This window comes from Festucalex cinctus, chromosome 15 (genome assembly GCF_051991245.1).
Source record: "Festucalex cinctus isolate MCC-2025b chromosome 15, RoL_Fcin_1.0, whole genome shotgun sequence".
NCBI lineage: Eukaryota > Metazoa > Chordata > Actinopteri > Syngnathiformes > Syngnathidae > Festucalex > Festucalex cinctus.
Genome location: NC_135425.1, coordinates 18,838,995 through 18,856,208, shown reverse-complemented (window position 1 = coordinate 18,856,208; position 17,214 = coordinate 18,838,995). Strand labels below are relative to the sequence as shown.

General features: G+C 38.6%; 2 protein-coding genes across 10 annotated transcripts in view; one reads left to right on the top strand and one right to left on the bottom strand.

Moving 5' to 3' along the window:
* rgs3a (regulator of G protein signaling 3a) overlaps window positions 1-14,997 on the bottom strand; it is a 132,979-nt gene extending 117,982 nt beyond the window's left edge. The window contains exons 1-8 of one of the 8 annotated variants that reach the window (XM_077497021.1): window positions 14,835-14,997; window positions 12,743-12,807; window positions 10,124-10,174; window positions 9,462-9,520; window positions 8,603-8,697; window positions 8,436-8,504; window positions 7,196-7,256; window positions 4,529-4,619 (exon numbers count right to left, since the gene is read on the bottom strand). In XM_077497021.1, the coding sequence (XP_077353147.1) occupies window positions 4,529-4,619; window positions 7,196-7,256; window positions 8,436-8,504; window positions 8,603-8,697; window positions 9,462-9,503 (358 nt within the window). In that variant the 5' untranslated portion in view covers window positions 9,504-9,520; window positions 10,124-10,174; window positions 12,743-12,807; window positions 14,835-14,997. Of the gene's footprint in view, window positions 1-2,461; window positions 2,627-4,528; window positions 4,620-7,195; window positions 7,257-8,435; window positions 8,505-8,602; window positions 8,698-9,461; window positions 9,521-10,123; window positions 10,175-12,742; window positions 12,834-13,678; window positions 13,803-14,199; window positions 14,532-14,834 lie in introns of those variants that run through there. The other 7 variants (XM_077497023.1, XM_077497022.1, XM_077497026.1 and 4 more) reach the window with 7 other exon arrangements.
* Window positions 13,962-16,613, top strand: rabepk (Rab9 effector protein with kelch motifs). Of its 2 annotated transcripts, XM_077497036.1 has the most exons (8): window positions 13,962-14,129; window positions 14,728-14,794; window positions 14,865-15,016; window positions 15,395-15,550; window positions 15,618-15,782; window positions 15,867-16,016; window positions 16,125-16,274; window positions 16,347-16,613. In XM_077497036.1, the coding sequence occupies exons 2-8, from the start codon at window positions 14,742-14,744 to the stop codon at window positions 16,565-16,567; spliced, it is 1,047 nt and encodes a 348-aa protein (XP_077353162.1). In that variant the 5' UTR covers window positions 13,962-14,129; window positions 14,728-14,741; the 3' UTR covers window positions 16,568-16,613. The 2 variants fall into 2 exon arrangements, with proteins under 2 accessions (XP_077353162.1, XP_077353163.1); XM_077497037.1 differs by lacking the exon at window positions 13,962-14,129 and having other exon boundaries at window positions 14,241-14,794.
* The last annotated feature ends 601 nt before the right edge of the window (window positions 16,614-17,214 follow it).

Here is a 17,214-nt window from a genome sequence, read left to right as displayed (position 1 = left end):
GTAATTAACTGTCATCGTCTGGAAGATAAGGGACCGTGCCAGTTTGACTGGAACAAAAGAACCCAACAAATGTTTTTTTGTTTGCGGCCTGTGTATTCACGGTGGAAAAAAAAGTGATATTTAAATTCAAATATTATTGAAACTGTGTAGAAGGGAGGATAAACCTATTTAAATGTGTCAAATTCATACAAAAATTCTGATTCTGACAAATCAGCTTGTAATCACCACTGAACAGCTGCCCCCGCCACCTGCAAATATGCAAATGGGACAGTTCTGTCCACCTATTCTCAGCCTGATTCTACTTCTGCTCTCCGCATTTTTGATTCAGGATTTAATGCTGTTAGTTTGAGTCAAAAATCATACGAAGCTGACATCATCTTCCTGAAACCAGAAATGATCTGCTAACTGAAAAAAAGTATGTCACTTTGTTTACCTTTTAATTGTGCTAGTAGTTTTAATAATAATAATAATAATAATAATAATAATAAAATATATAATGTGTAATAATAATATAATATATAATGTGATGTTTTATAAATATTTGTAATATTTATTTTAATGATTTTATTTTAATATTTTAAAAATAATAATTTTCACATTATTTTTATTATGCAATATACAATACATTATACTTTTTTGAAGAAAACAGCTTTCAATAACTGTTACTCAAGATAATTATTTGGGGGTTATTTTGATTTTATTTAAATATTTTAATCATAATAATTTTTACATTTTTTTTTTATTAAACAGTTTTTTAAGAAAACAGCTTTCAATAAGTGTCACTCAATAAACTAATATTTGGGGGGTTATTTTGATTTCATTTAAATATTTTAATAATATTTTTTTTACATTTTTTTTTTAATTGAACAGTTTTTTTGTTTTTTTTTAAGAAATCAGCTTTCAATAAGTGTCACGCAATAAGCTAATTACTTGGTGGGTTATTTTGCACTGATTATTATTATTATTATTATTATTATTATTAAATAACATTTATAGTTTTGGGTCAAAACGGAAAACTTGCACCTGTAACACAATCAAAAATTGTACGCTCTGGTCAGCTTTGATCACAGATCTCAAACTCAAGGCCCGGGGGCCAGATCTGGCCCGCCACTTCATTTTATGTGACCGTGAAAGCATATTATGTGTACTGAATTGAAATTAAAATTGCAAATTGACTTCACTTTTAAAAATATTGAGATATTGCAAGCATTAATTTTGTTTCCAATCCCCTCTTAATAATAAATAAAGCAGTATTTGAACCAAATATTTTTACTGGCCTTCTAATTTCAAAACTAGTTATTCATTAATTTGCTGTTTATATATAACAATGTGATCATTTGTGTTCTTATAGCCCAGTGCATAGACTGTAGTTACTGCACCGGTCCCATCACACTCTGGAATTCCATCCAGCTGATAAACTGTTTAGATTCTAAACCATCACTGTAATAAACATTATGGGAGGTGGATTGCCACATGCTAGCTTTTCTCTAAACACTGTCACAATCACGCAACAGACTGACGACTAACCGGAAACATGATCCCAAAGATGCACCAGGAGGGCACACGCACAGTTGTATTGTACTAAATGGGCTTTTGATCATTTCCATGTTTGTGCACGTCATTGTGCAGTAGAGCCATGGCCTACATTCTGCCAGCTGGCCTGGCAACATTCAAGTGCACATGAGTATGTACCCCCCCCCCCCCAAGAGAGAGAGAGAGAGAGAGACACGCTGGCATATGAATCTGATGAGACAGTAGTGGGGCAAGTATTACCACTGCATGAGATGATCACAGTATGAAGCCAGATGTGCTTCTATTCAACGAAATTCAACTTCCTCTACTGCTCGATACCCCGACCTGCATTATTGAAAATGGCAAAGCATGTCGAAGTTCAACTAACCCTTGAACAAGCCTTGCTATGGTCGGCTGCTGCTGCTACCTCATCCCATCCTGCACTTCCACCCAGAGGAAAACTTGTTTTAAAGTTGCATGAGATGTAGAGGAGCCTAGTTCAGGCAAAAACCATGAAAGAGAAAAGGGGCCCAGGTCGGGCCGTATTCTGCAACATGTGATGGGATCCAGTACAAGAACAATTATATTCTGTCTTTATAAAGACAATTGTCATATAAAAAGGGGGCATGCTGGGGTGGGATACATGTGGGTCATCTTCGACGATGTGAAATGAGTCCAAATATTAGGCACTACCACAATAATAAACATTGTTTATTATTGGATTATTATAGCTATTGGATATCATCATATTGTGCAGGTAAACTAAGCTCCTTAAAAAGGGACACAGGGTGGTGGTGGTGGTCTTGGGCAGGGTTCTGAAATTGGGAAAACGATGCCAAGTAATCAAAGATGCACAATGGTGGATGATGGAGTAGCATGAGGAGGAGTCTAAAAACACTTTGCAACTTTACTTCTGCTGTTTCGAGAAGGTAACGCAAACAGTACTCACCTACAATAGGCTGCCGTCACTGTGGAGCCTCACACACATGCACGCGCACGCCTAGGACAGCACACGCACGAAAGGTGTACGCAGTGAGAAGGGGAGATCCACACCAGCAGCTGGAGCAGAGCAGCACGGCTCCGTGTCGCTCTATGGCGAGCACGACACGGCGGCGGGCTTGGGTCCAGAAACCCCTCCCTCCCCACCCCACCCACTCTCTCTCTCTGTTGTCACTCTCCCAAACCCTCGCTTTCTTCCCCGTGTAATCCCTCGCTTAAACACCTCCCATCCAAAGAAGCCACAAGCCTGTCACACATACAAGCTTGGAAGTCATTTGTGCAGTATGTGACACGTGCGTGGCAAATATTTATCCCTAGAATGTGACCTTGATAAAAGAGGAAGTCAGCAAATATGACTTTTTGTACCGTGCAATGGAATTTTTATTATTCATATTGGTATAAATGTTAAAGGAGATGTTGTACATTTTATTTAATTTCCCTTGGGAAGACATAACTTATTTGCACCCAAAAAATGTATAAATACGCTCTCTTTTAAATATTGCCATTGTCCCAAAGACGTATTTATACGTTTTTTATGTTTGTTTTTTATGGTAGAGCATACAGAAGTCTTTGATGCAGCCTTTGAACTGAAGACAATGCTTGAAGCAATGGTAGTTATTACAAAAACAGCCAGCAGGTGGCAGCAGACTATATGAGATCAACCAGGGCCATGTTGCAACAAGCTCTTTTTCCCCACTGTTTTAAACAGATTTGTAAATAATGATGAAACTAAGCTATATTCTAATGCTAATCACTACAAAACGAAAACAAATAGAAATATACTTTTATTTCCCTGATGAAAAAAAAAAAAAGAGACTAATCTTTCTTTTGGTAGGTTCCATGTTTTTATAGCAATAAAGCACAGTATTCTGTGGGCCTTGCAAAATCAGTCGGGAGTGAAGTGGGCTGCTTCAGTGAAAATGACTGGGAGTGAACGAGTTAATATCTATAACCATTTAGTTTATATCACAATTTAAAACAGTTCCCAGGTGTCACATGCTTTCAACAATCCATCTATCCATTCACTACCGCTTATCAGGTCGAGTCACGGCAGCAGCAGCTTTAGCAGGCAAGTCTAAACTCTCATCATCAACAACAACAACTATAGAACACTTTTCAGCCTATTAACAGACAGACTCATTTTGGTTGGGCTACCTCAGCCCCAAACCAGGGCTTTACATCATAACGCATACTCCACATGAGTCGCCAAATTCTCTCCTTTGAGTGATTCTGTTCCACTCTTCTTGTATAGGTAATGCACAATGTTAGCCAGAGTAGCTCTGGACTGGACACAGGGTTTGACAGGCCAGTGAAAAATTCGCGTCACTTTCACTCATTGAGTGTCAAGACTGGACAATTGAAAAGTCTACCAATATCCAGGTTAGAAAGTTTTAAGTCCAGCTCGTGTGCTAGCTGGACTAGCTAGCTAAGAATGTTTAAGCTGAACAAGGCGGATGGTTGGAATTTAGTCAATTTTGACTTTGACCCCTACCTTGTTTGTTAGCCTTCAATTCAAGAAATGTAAGGCATAATTCTTTATTTACACATTTAGCTCCGCAAATGTGTGCGTTTCAATTTCATATATGCCATGTTACCATTTATAAATAACCGATATCGGTAACTGAAGAACCAGATGTTCAATGTTTTTTTGTTTTTTAATGTTTGTTTTTTTGGTTTGTTTTTAGTTAATTTTGTGAATTGAGAAAAATACTGCAGTTACAGTATTTAATCGCCCCACACCCCACCCCCACTTTAAAGTCACCTTTAACACTTCACGAGAAGGCAGTAGAACCATGTGATTTGTCACACCTGTTTTTCATTCAAAAGTCTTTTCATACAAATATTTATTTAGTAAAGATTTTTAAAAATGCCTTATTTGTATAGATTTCGGGATTTCAAATTTACAATTTCAATTTTTAAATTAAATTTGTGAAGCGCTAATGGTAGTAGAAGACTTTTTATTTTATTTTATTTATTTTGCACAGTGCTGTATAGTTCAGTTATAAAAAATTCTTACCGGCGTCATGTGAGTTTTGCTGCCCGGGCACTCGAAGATGCTTCCTCACGCCAACTTCCTCCCCAAGCAGGTAGTACCATCCACGGACCTCCTAGAGCGGCGAATGTTGAAAATGCTCGTGTCAGCATCAAGCTTAACTCATTCACTGCCTTTGACGGAAAAAGACGTCAAATGATGCAATGCATTTTTGCTGGGCTGGCAGTGAATGTGTTAAACATGTACAGGAAAACACACACAGATTTCAACTCCCAATGTTCCTCCAAGGGCCACATTTAGTCACTATTCACTTCAGTCCTTTAGTTTATTCCAGCAGCTGATGACACCCCCACCCACCTTCTGCACTTTTGCCTTGTGAGCCAGATGGTGCATGCGTGTGTGCGTGCGTGTTACATAAAGCTATGCCGGGCTGAAGGAAGCAGGCGTTTGATTTGTAATGTGAATGATGCGGACACTCATGCAAAAATAAGGACATTGGCGTCATAAGCGCATACGTCATTTGACACTGACACACGCACACACATCCAAACAAGCGCAAGCCCCGTCTTATTGTACTAAACAATGTCATGCTGTGGACAGTAACAATAATCTCTCCTTTAAAAGCATCTTATCCAAGTGGACAGATTTCTGCAGGCAGTGGGACACAGCAAAGTGGGGGAGGGGAGGATGCGCTGATCAAGAGTCAGGAAGGGATTTACACTATTCTACGATATTATTCCTTAAATGCTTACCAAAAAATAAAATGCGTAAAAGGCTCAAAAGTGGAAAAAGAAACTAAATGAGAGAATATGAAAAGAAGTGTGAGAATCATGTTTAAGGAATAATAATAAGCCCGGCAAGCCGAGCACCAAGTTCTGTAAGGCAAAAGGGACAAAGTGACACATCACCTTGTGAGTCAAAGCTGCTCCCTCATTAACATATGAGAACAGTTCAATATTAATGAGGGCAAATATTAGAGGACTCCTGCTGCTCAGGATATTAGTTTTATGTACAGTGGTGCCTTGATATATGACTTTCATTTGTTCCATGACCAAGCTCGTAGCTCAAAACAAATGCATCAAATATCAACTTTCCACATTGAAATGAATGGAAAATCCAATAATCCATTATTGTAACATGTTTGTTTTTTTTAACATAAAACAGCTAGCTATAATCTTTTACTGTATAAAAACATGCATCAAGGACAAAAATGTAAACAAAGACTTTGTGCTGCTCCTTTTGGTGTGCACACCTTGGCCACCTGGGGGCAGTATAGTACAGAGTAGAATACAGAAATGTACATGAAGACAGCCACAACTCTTGAGTGTGCTGCAGTAACATTAGTTATGTTTTGCATAGAGTATTAAATACCAGTATTAAATTAAATATCCGTTGCTTAAACGGCTTTAACAATGCAACATCGATGCTACTCATTAGCCCGTCTATGGCGTTTAGCGTTAAGCTAAATGGACTTTACGAAAGGCAAGGCTATGGGGTTGTTTAAAATTAACAGTGCAATTCTATTTGATTTTTATGTACAAATTATGACTGTAAAGCTCAACTGAGAGTGGCACTCAACATGAAGCCTGTCCAAACTGCTTCCTGTTGCAAAGTTGATTTCAATGCCACATTTACATTTCAAATTGTTGTTTATAAAGATGCACTTTTCAACAATTTGCCCAAAACATCTTTTTATTTGACTGTTTATGACTGAAAGAAACTTTTTTTTTTTTTTTTTTAATTCATAGATTAACACCATAACTATTCATAATGTGAACCCCTGCAAGCCTGTGGCCAATAGTTTGCAGACTGGAATTGGGTTTGAATTTTCCGCTGCTTCCTGTTGCAAAGTTGATTTCAATGCCACATTTACATTTCAAATTGTTGTTTATAAAGATGCACTTTTTAACAATTTGCCCAAAACATCTTTTTATTTGACTGTTTATGACTGAAATAAACTTTTTTTTTTTTTTTTTTAATTAATAGATTAACACCATAACTATTCATAATGTGAACCCCTGCAAGCCTGTGGCCAATAGTTTGCAGACTGGAATTGGGTTTGAATTTTCCGCCCTCTGTCTGCGGATGCGCGTTGTATAGTGAAAAGGGGGAAATGCAGTTTCATTCTCCGGCCACAGGTGGCAGTAGCGATTCAAAATTCATTTTTTTCTGCATTAATTAGCTTCAGTAAAAGCAAAAATAAATAAATAAATAAATAAAATGATGTAAAAATAAAATAAAATTAAAAAAAATCCCAAGTTGAGTTACTTGTATCTGAATGATACTTTCAATTCAATCACTCTTTATAAAAAAATAAATAAATAAAACAAAAAATAAAAAAATAAAAAAATAAAAAAATAAAAAATAAAAAAAGACATGAAAGGGGGACAGAAAGAAGTAAAACTTGAATTTTCACGTCATTTTCATCATCTTAAGCGTGTGGGTGTGTCTGCGTGTGTGCCCCGACTTCCACGGTGTCTCAGCTGGCATCAATACGGGTAGCCCCAAAGTGTTTGCTCTCTACCATTCAGGCCACTGTCATTTATTCACATTGCACTCAAATGTTCCATTTATGTTCTGGTGGAGACACACTCCATCCTCTCTCCCTCCCAGACACGCGTGCATGACCCAAACACGCACGCACAGAAAGTGTGAAGAGAATCTCCGCGTAGTGGTATCGGGCGAGCTCACCTTGTGCTGTTGTATGAGAGAGCGCACGCCGAAGCTCATACAGCCCACCAGCGCATTCATCCTGTTCAAAGAAAAACACATGAACAGCATTAAAAACACACTGATCAATGAGGGAGCTATACTGTGGTCTGGGTAAAAGGGTTCTTTTCACTGACACAAGGTTCTGCTCTGCTTTTAAGCCTTTCACAAGAAAATTACGGATGATGATGATCATAAAAACGAATCTTGTCCTTTCCTTGGATTACTTCAACCTCGGTGCCATTGGGTTCAATCAAAAGAGGCCATGCATTCGGGAGACAAATACAACAAAGTTTTTTTTTCTCTTTTTTTTTTTTTTTTTTTAAATGTGGTGTTGTAATGCGTGTTATCCTTGGATGAATGAAATTGCACCTATTCAACCTTTTTTCTATAGCATTCAAGCAGGACATATTCTGCTTGCTCAAAGGAAAGGGCATTGGCGGAAGATATTTCGAGTAGCCAAAAATATGGAGACATTGTGTACTAAATTCGCCTTATCAGAACATTTTTATTTGAATGTCTTATCCGAATAAATAGCAGCAGACTTTTGATGTAAATAGGGCTTAATTGCTTCGCAAAGATGAGTAAATAAATCGCTCTTAATCTGTGCCCTAGAAACGGTCCAAACCAGGGACCTCATTTATCAAGTGCACATACACACACACACACACACGTGTGCGTAAAGCGTGTGTACGAACATTCCCAGACATCGTACGGCATTCATAAATTTGAACTTGTGCGTTCAGTTATTTGAAGATCATTCTCGTTTGTGGGCTGACGGGGGTAGTTTTGGCATTGAGTTTGACGTCAATGGCATTTTGATTTTTTTGTTTTAAAAAGTCAATCTCAATAGTATTCTGCTAAAAAATAAAAAATAAAAATATTTAAGTGTATAAGCCAAGTCTTCTTTGCCCAGCACTGACCCTGTTCCATTGATGAGGCAGAGAGGGGAGAGTAAATGGCAACATTAATTTTATTTAAAAAAATAAATAAATAAGAAAAGAAAAAAGTAAAGAAGTAAAGAAGTAAAGAAAAAAGAAAAGAAAAAAATATTTAGAAAATGTAAAAATAACAACTAAATAAATACATTTTAAAACATTAAAAAAAAAAAAAAAAAAAAAAAAAAAAAAAAAAAAAGTCACATTCGGCTGCTCCGATAAGCAAAAAATACATTAAACCCCTTTTTTTTTTTTTTTTTTTTTTTTTTAGCATTGACCGATACCTGGAAGCGCAGTCAGAGTTCCACACTGTGAATAGCAGTCGCTTGTGAAGGTCCTTGTCACATATCACACTGTAATTAAAGTAAATAAATAAACAAATAAATAAATAAAGGCATGTCAGCGTGGTGAAAAGTTCTATACGAGTAGATTGTCGGCAATGAGTCCTTACAAGTAAAAGGTGTGTAGAAAGACATGATTGTTACACTGAGGGACCGTTGCCGTCTTCTGCCTCTCTTTGGGCTCGCTTTCTGGAAACATGCCCACCTGATAATTCAAGTCACATTATAGTAAGTGGCAAATTACTGTACATGCAAAAAAATAAATAAACTTCAGTCAATGATCTAAAATTCACACACTTACTTTAGTTTTCAATTAACCTAACATGCATGATTTTTGACTTTTTTTTTTATGGAAATTGAATTAATGATTTTTATGACTTCTAATGCATCCACTGTATGTGATTCGATATGGAATGTGGAACCTATGGTCCGTGGGTCAGGATACTGAACCCTCAAGAACTCACTATTCAATTCTAAAAACAATTTTTAAGAGAAAAAAGAAAAAAACGGTCATAAAAAGCAAGTAAATTATAGGCCCTTAAATCTAATTTTGACACCCATGCAATGTTGATAATGAGCCAAGAATCAAAAATGTGCTCCCCACATGTGATGACACATCATCCTGCAGTGTTCCAGAACTGTAAGGGGCTAGCTTCTTTTTTTTGTCGTTAAAGAAATATTAGGAATGAGTAGAATGCAATCCCAGAAGGAAAAACAAACCCCAATTCCAATCAAGTTGGGACGTCGTGTTGTTGTGAGACTTACGTCTTAGTAACTAAAACAGAATACTATGATTTGTAAATACTTTTCAACCTATATCAACTTGATTACACTACAAGATTTAATGTTCAAACTGATGAATGTTGAAAATGATGTTCAAATCATCACATTCTGCTTTTATTTATATATTATGTTTTGAAATAGCAGCTACAAAAACAATGACACCAAAAGCAGAGATGTGTATCATACCTTTACATAGGAGTCACATGACGCTTGGTGCTCGTGCAACATACCGCGTGCCTCCAAAACTGCCAATAGAAATTATGGCCGTTTTACAATAAGGGACAAAAAATTGAAATTAGAAGAATAAGAAATTAATTTCATTAAATTTTAAAAGGAAACATGCCATATCATATAGGTATTTCTTTAAAATTAACTGTCATTGTTTTGGGGGTTTTGTTGTAGAATTTTACAGTATATGCTAGCGGTATCAGGATTGGAGACCGAGTGCTGCTTATCCTGGTATTGGTCTGAAAAGGTGGTATTTTACATACATACAATATAATATAGTCTATCATACTTTATACTTACATTCTGTTTTAATGACACTTAATAAATTTAATTAAATATTGTCTGTATACTTAATACATTTTTTAGAGTTTTATTATTTTTCTATTTCCTGTGGGGGAAAAACAGTTTATGTTGGACATTACAGGCTCCACTACATTTTGTACCTCTCATAAAGCTAATAAAAAGGTAATAAAAATGCAGTTATGACCTTGTTTCACTTTTGTATTCAATACTGCTGACGTACCTAATTTTGTGGCTAATGGGTGAACACTGAACAGTATATAGACCATGAAGACATTTCATATTTTATTCACTTTTTTTTCCCCCCCCTCAGGACTCACCACTTACAGCAAGAACTTCCTGTTCCTGGATGATTGACAGCTTCAGCTGACCTGCAGAAGAAGAAGAGAGTGTGAAGATTGTCAGCTATAAATGAATGTTGCTTGTGTTTGAATGTCAGTCATCTGTCTTGTCTCGTGTCCTCCCAGTTAGTTACACGTCTCGCCCTCCTTATGCTGGTTTCTCCGTACTGTTAACAACCATGTCGACATGGCACACCGCTAACATTGGCTTCGTGCCTCTCGTCTAAATTTATCCCGCTCCAAAGAGCGCGGCCACGCACTGATAACGTCGCCGCCACCTCGGGCCCCCGCTCGCACGGTGGGTACGGGAGATGTTTGTCGTTCCCACACTGAGCTTGGCACGCGGGGATGGGGAAGAACAAGGCGGGAACACCGTTTTAAAATGTCTTCCTGGTACATCTGAACTTGTTCCACACAAAGGCGACTATGAAGTTGCCTCAAAGAGTGTTAGCGGCAGCGCGAATCAGCGGCCAAGCAAAATGGCTACGTGGCAAAGCAGACGGTTTTATTCTCATTAGTTGATGACGGGTTCAAAAGGGAGAAAGTAGCTGGACCTATTTTCATTTAAGTGGGCAACCTTTTTGATGCAAATGACCCCGCGCATGATGAGAAAATGTCTGTTTTTAACAGTTTTATAGTGTGTGGTGTGATCAAGATGACCAACACAGTCACATGTATATTCAGAATCTCCACTGACAAATAACAAAATGTCCAATGTAGTACCAAAGCAGACCTGTAAGAGGCAGCATAGTGTCATAGAGCATCCAAATTGCCAGAAAAAAACAAACAAACAAAAAAGATAGGGTAATAGTAGCATGAGAAGCTAGGCTAACTGTTAGCTTTTCTGATCTTTTTGTCATTTTTCTTGTAGTTAATGTATTGACCACTCACACGAGGATTTACAATAATAAATATTGTTTAACAATTATGTGGTAACGCAAACCAAGTATTTTTTTTACATAGTTTTTTGGTGTAGACTAGCTGAATCATGGAAAAACTAGAAAGCCAACTTCTGCTGAACTTTGCAATGTGACCTCAGAACACTACATTTTGCTTCATGTTGCTATAGAAATATTAATATTCAATTGAGATTACCAATCAAATACATTGAGATAAACTGAATACATAATGACCAACTATATGTGTATAACTTAAAGGAGAAGCAGCTCACGTCATCAAAGCCCCCTGTGTCCCCCACACAGAGACCCCATCGGAAATGGGATGAACGATTTACATCAAAAAAGAGGAAGAGGAGTGCCTCTTCCCCTCTTGCTCCACCTTGTCTTTTAATTTGGCTTTGCTGCTTATTTGTCACATTTACATCTGAAAGGAAAGCGCCCCACCGGTATCCAATAATGCCAGGCCAAGCGGGCACTGACAGCCTTTATGTGGTAACAAAAAACAAAAAAACAAAAAATGCCTTTCCAGCAGACAGGAGCATGAAGAAGGATTCCTGTGAGAACTAACGTAATTTGGGGAAGTTCAGTGTAAAGGACTTCGTACAATTTATTTCAGCGCATTGGGTCCAAACCGGAATAGAAGGGAGGCACTATGGTGCTGCTCTTTGTTCTCCTTTTAACGAACCGCGTGTCCTCACCTTGTGTTCCGTTATTTTCAATGCGTCAAAAATTAGGTCTTTCTCTGGTTCACTGATTCACCTCGAGACAATTTAGACACTTCAATTAAACTACCATGCATGTTTTTCGGAATGTGGGAGAAAACACACACAGGCATGGGGAGAACATGAAACTCATAATAATAATAATAATAATAGTAATAATAATAGTGCTGACTCGCCTCAAAGTGAGGTTAGTAAAGGTGTGAAAGTGGCGTTATCTAACACTCTAGAGATTTAATGTAACACTATGGTCTTATTTTTTGTACCCAGCGCAAATAGCATATAGGACATACAGCACGGTCTAACTGTGTGCATAGGTGGAGTTTTCCTTCATTTGGTATTTTCGTAGACTGGTGCAGTTAGAAAAGGGTGTTTGCGCCAATGTGGGAGTGAACACAGCTTGCTTACTGGCCAATAAAAGGGGCTCATTTCATCCCCTGTAAAGTTTGCACAGGAAGGTGCACAGTCTTTGACATGGTAGAAGCAGGAATAGCTGGAGCTCATGCAGAAGATTGCAAAGAAGTATGCAAATACATTTAGGAGAAACTGGGAGCAGACAAACAACCGTTAATGTACGGGTGGCGACGGCAATCTCATGTAGGGCCTAACCCTGAAATTTTGACACTCAAATGTTTTTTTTAATCTTCTCAAACATAAAGTCAGCCATAGTCAAAACATCCTAAGAAATAAAAAAATAAATAAAAAACGGCCGCGCCCCTTTAAGACCCTATCTATATTGAATAGTGGCAACAGGCAAACACTGGATAATAGATGAGGTTTTGCTATTTGGGTAAACAGTGCAGGTGCGGATAATACCCTCCATAAATGATGCAATGGGCCGTCTCATTAGCACACCGAAGGATGCGCTTGGTGAATGGCCCGTGACGCTGCTCTCACAGGTCCCCATTATGGTTTTTAATGAAAAAGACAACACTATTGAGACAAAATGACCAAAAACATACACACGCGCGAGTACTCACCATGAGTTCTGAGCAGGAAGGATGGCGCTTTGGAGAAAGTTCCGGACGGTTTCCGCAGGTAAACTCTGAAAGACATCACAGAGAGAATTCCGCTGCAAACAAGACTCAGAGAAATTTGATGCTGGCTGCCACCAGTGTGTGTGTAAATTTTCCACGTCCCTAAAACACCGCGAGAAACAGACAACAAACAGTACAATGCAGACAAATTAAAAGACAAAAACATGTTTTTAATGCACAGATTAAGTCATCGGTGTGTGTACTTGTGTCTGTATTGAAGCTAAAATGGTGATTAGGTTGCATTGTTGTAATCCAGATTAATCACGGCACGATTTTACACACCTCCGGGTTCAAATGTGACTCAATTGCAGACAAAGCCACCATGTATTATTTTGACATGCCGCCTGGCAACAGTGTACAAGTAACCCACAGATGAACTTGCCGTATTTATACCCATTTTGCTAATCCATCCACCCACTCCAATTTCAAAAAACAACCTAGGGATGCTATTCTTGCTGACAAAACTCAAATCTGCAATCATCTCTTTTTTTCCCCCTTCTAGTCTAGTCCTTCCCTCTGGATCATTAAAATAAAATCATCTTCCTTTTTCCACCACAAAAATCCCCCATGGTCATTCGGGTCCTTATCAGTTGGAATGAAGGGCAAACAAAAGGACAATTTTACTGCACTTCCTTGACAGGAAACAGGGTAAGATCCGTTGAACAACCTTCCCGTGCATCGTTTACTCACAGTGAGCCCAAAAATAAACACATAGAGTAAGAGCAGAACATGTGCTGATCTTGCAAATATAGCACGGTGAAGGGTGAACAGGAAAACAGGAAGTGATGCTCAAAAGGGGGATTTCAACAATGGAAAGTAAAGATGGAATTCCTGGTCCTCAATAAACCAGGCTATTGCCAAGACAATCACACCACCTACCGGGTAAATGCCGAAGTGCAACATGCATTCCAATTCTACATTGTATAAACCAGGCACACTGTTCAGAGAAACGTTAGGGTTTATTAGTTAAACATGTAAGAAATATGAACCTTATAAGTTTTTTGATTTATGAATAAACACAAACTGTAACTAAATGTGCTGGGAGCAACGAAATATCAGACGTATCGGAAGTAAACGTTGACGTGGGCGTGGTCTAACACAAGATCCCCTTCACGTACGTATCGTTAAACGTCATATAACAGAAAGAACTCCACAAACAGTACAAAGAACTCCACAAACAGTACAAAGAACTCCACAAACAGTACATTCTCGCGGTTGTATTTGCCCAAGCGGGCAATGTATGTCACGTCACACATGCCTTGCAGCGCCTTCAACCTTTAGCACCCGACCAACAGCAACCAGATCAAGATCAAATATGAATTAGCAACAGGTAAAAGCTGATTTTTTTCTAACGTGTGGGTAAATTATGCTTTAAGACGTAACACGTTATTTACACTTACCTTTGATGGGTAATGCAACAATGTAGGGTTTTAGAAGTCGTTTAAGTAGGGCATTTTAGCTGGGTTTATTGCGTGTTTTTGCGTAGAAATCTTGAGATTCTTATTTGCCCAGTTGAACATCGAACGCACCATAACTGTTCTAGGCGGAAGTACTGTTAAAACAAAATGAAGTGTCAGAGATGTTCTAAGAGAAAGATGTTGGCAAGCAGTTAAAAGTGCTTCACTCATTATATTGTCATCAATACTGTCAAATAAAAATCTTTAATAACACAATTTTGTCATAGTCGATTATATTTTACCAACAAGACACACTAACTACCGGTAAGCTTTATACCGACATTGTGTGAGATCCCAGCAGAAGCGATACGATTGGTTCACCAACGTCACACGCGCACAATCTCTCACGTTTCAAAATTTAGCTCATAGCAACGCAACATGTCACAATTTGCAGGAAATATCTTTCTCGATTATTCAGTGAGAAGAAAGTTGGCTTTACGATATAGCACAGCTTTTTGATTTCTTCCTTAGTTCCATCTAAAGACATGGAGCTTCTCCCGGTGCTTGAAGCTCAAGAGAAGCCCAAACAAGGAGTATGGTAAGCAAATGAGAGTCTCGATGTATAAAAAATGGCAAACCTTGTTTTTCCAGCCTTGCTGCGCTTTCAGGTATTCCTTGATACCGAGCGGGAGGTCTCCGGGTATGAGCGTGGGACACACCTGCACCTACTTACCTGGGGATGGTGGCAGCGGAAGGATCCTGATAGTTGGTGGAGCAAATCCTGGTGGCAGCTTCTCGCATACACACGCCTTAAATCTGAGTACGGATTTTAGCAATTTACACAGACTCGAATAAAATAACAACACAAACGGTACTTCCAAAACGAGATTTAATTGGAAACAAAACATTTAGACATTGCTTTTATATGTTTTCTATAACCTCACAAGCCAGATTGATAATTGTGATTCACTCAACATTACACATTAAACAATTTAACAATTGGCTGTTTTACACTATAAGCACAGAGTTGTGAAGTAATGGCATTGCCAAAAGATCATACAAGTAGCACCTACCAGAATCCAATCATATTGCCTTTATTTTCCTCAATACTGTTTTTTTTTTTTTTTTTTGCATTTATCATTGCATTTTATGTTATTTTCTAACTTGCTGCAAATATTATCCTCTCTGACACTTCTAGAGTATCTTGAATGGGATGCATTGCCTTGGGAGGGTCTGAAGGCTCGATACGAGCACTGCACACTAATGCCCGGAAGCCCACCACAGAGCATGTGGGTGTTTGGGGGTGCGGAGCACAGTGGCAACCGCAACTGCATTCAAAAAATAAAAGTAGCAGGTACAAAAAAAAAAAATGCTGTCTTTGGTAGTGCAATGGAAATGTAACCTACTGTTGTGATCTACAGAAAGCAAAGCCCACTGGGAGGATGTCCCAATAACAGGCGAGCCCCCAAGTCCAAGGACATATCACACCAACTCAGCTTGTCTGGCTGGCTCATTATACGTGTTTTCTGGTGGAGAAGCAGGAGCATCGCCTGTCTCGGACCACAAACTTCACATCTTCGATACCGGTGAGTATTGGGTTGACTCGTTTGTAGTACACACATCACCACTAAGATGTTATTTATGTGTTAGCATTATTGTTGTCTTCCCAGTGTCCTCCACCTGGACACAGCCAGAAACGCAAGGCGCACAGCCGCCAGCCAGACACGGGCACGTTATAGTGGCGGCAGGCTCAAAGATCTACATTCATGGCGGCATGGCGAACGATGATCTCTTGGATGATATGTACACTTTTGATCCAAGTAAGATGTCAAGTGAATGTTGGCGGAAACACAGTAACTCACCTTTTTTTTTCTACACTGGATATCAAAATGATGTATTTACGTATGTGCAATGTGTGCATTTTAAAGGTAATATGACGTGGGAGTTGTTGCACCCCGAAGGAGACATTCCACCTGGCGTGGCAGCACATTCGGCCATGGCGCTGGGCAACAATATCTACATCCTTGGTGGGCTGATGGCAGATGGCGCCAGCAATGCCATGTACACATTCAACATAGGTACAATTCCTTAACATTGTGAACTGTTCAACACAACTTATTTTAATTCAAAACATTTGGCTTTTTTTGCAGAAACAAAATCATGGACCCGAATGAAATTTGAAGGGGATTTGCCCCCAAACCGTCTGGACCACTGCATGTGTTTGCTACCATGGACGGTAAAAACTGTGGGCGATGGCGGTGATGCGCTGGATTCCGCTCCAGCAGAGAGAATACACTTGGCTTTTGTATTTGGTGGGATGGACACACAAGGCGTCATACACAGCGACTGTGCCGTAACCGTGGTGACATGATGGCCAGTAGATGAAATAAAGAGCGAAAGCAAGTTGTGTATCACTATCAAGCATTTATTTCAATGTCTCTTTCCAGAAGTACCACAACCATTATTCACTAAATAACATTTAGCCTTAAGGATCCAACAGCCAGCCTGCCTGTTAACGGTGTGTTAATATATTAATATACTGCAAATGACTTAGGAAAGTATCGATATTTTGATATGAGAATCAATATTAGAGCATAAAGCCCTTGCATATGAAAATTGGTGGTTTGCCCAGATCCAAAAACATAGTAATATTTGCACAACAAATTACAATCTAAAGCTGAAGTAGCGACCATGTTTACCAATTTTTAGCATTACAATTATTGTGAAAATCTGAAGCACCCAAACATGAATAGTCCTGAAGCACATGAGGTGTTATATTGTCCAGTGAAACTGAGGTTGACCTTTTTGGTCTACATTCCAAAAACTATTTAGGCACAAACATCACCAAAAGAACACTACCCAAAGTCAGATTTGGTAGTGACAATGGCAGCATCATGTTTTGATTGAGGGGCTATTTTAACTCAGCTGGACCTGGGACATACTGTACAGTGTCGTGATGAAATCCTACTATTTACATACTTTACTCACGTTATTGATCTTCCAAGTATAACCAAATGT

Excerpts from the sequence above, each read along its gene's own strand:
- rabepk (XM_077497036.1), top strand. The coding sequence starts at position 14,742 with ATGGAGCTTCTCCCGGTGCTTGAAGCTCAAGAGAAGCCCAAACAAGGA. Across the intron at positions 15,551-15,617 it reads TCAAAAAATAAAAGTAGCAG|AAAGCAAAGCCCACTGGGAG; the intron begins GTACAAAAAAAA and ends TGTGATCTACAG. Across the intron at positions 15,783-15,866 it reads ACTTCACATCTTCGATACCG|TGTCCTCCACCTGGACACAG; the intron begins GTGAGTATTGGG and ends TTGTCTTCCCAG.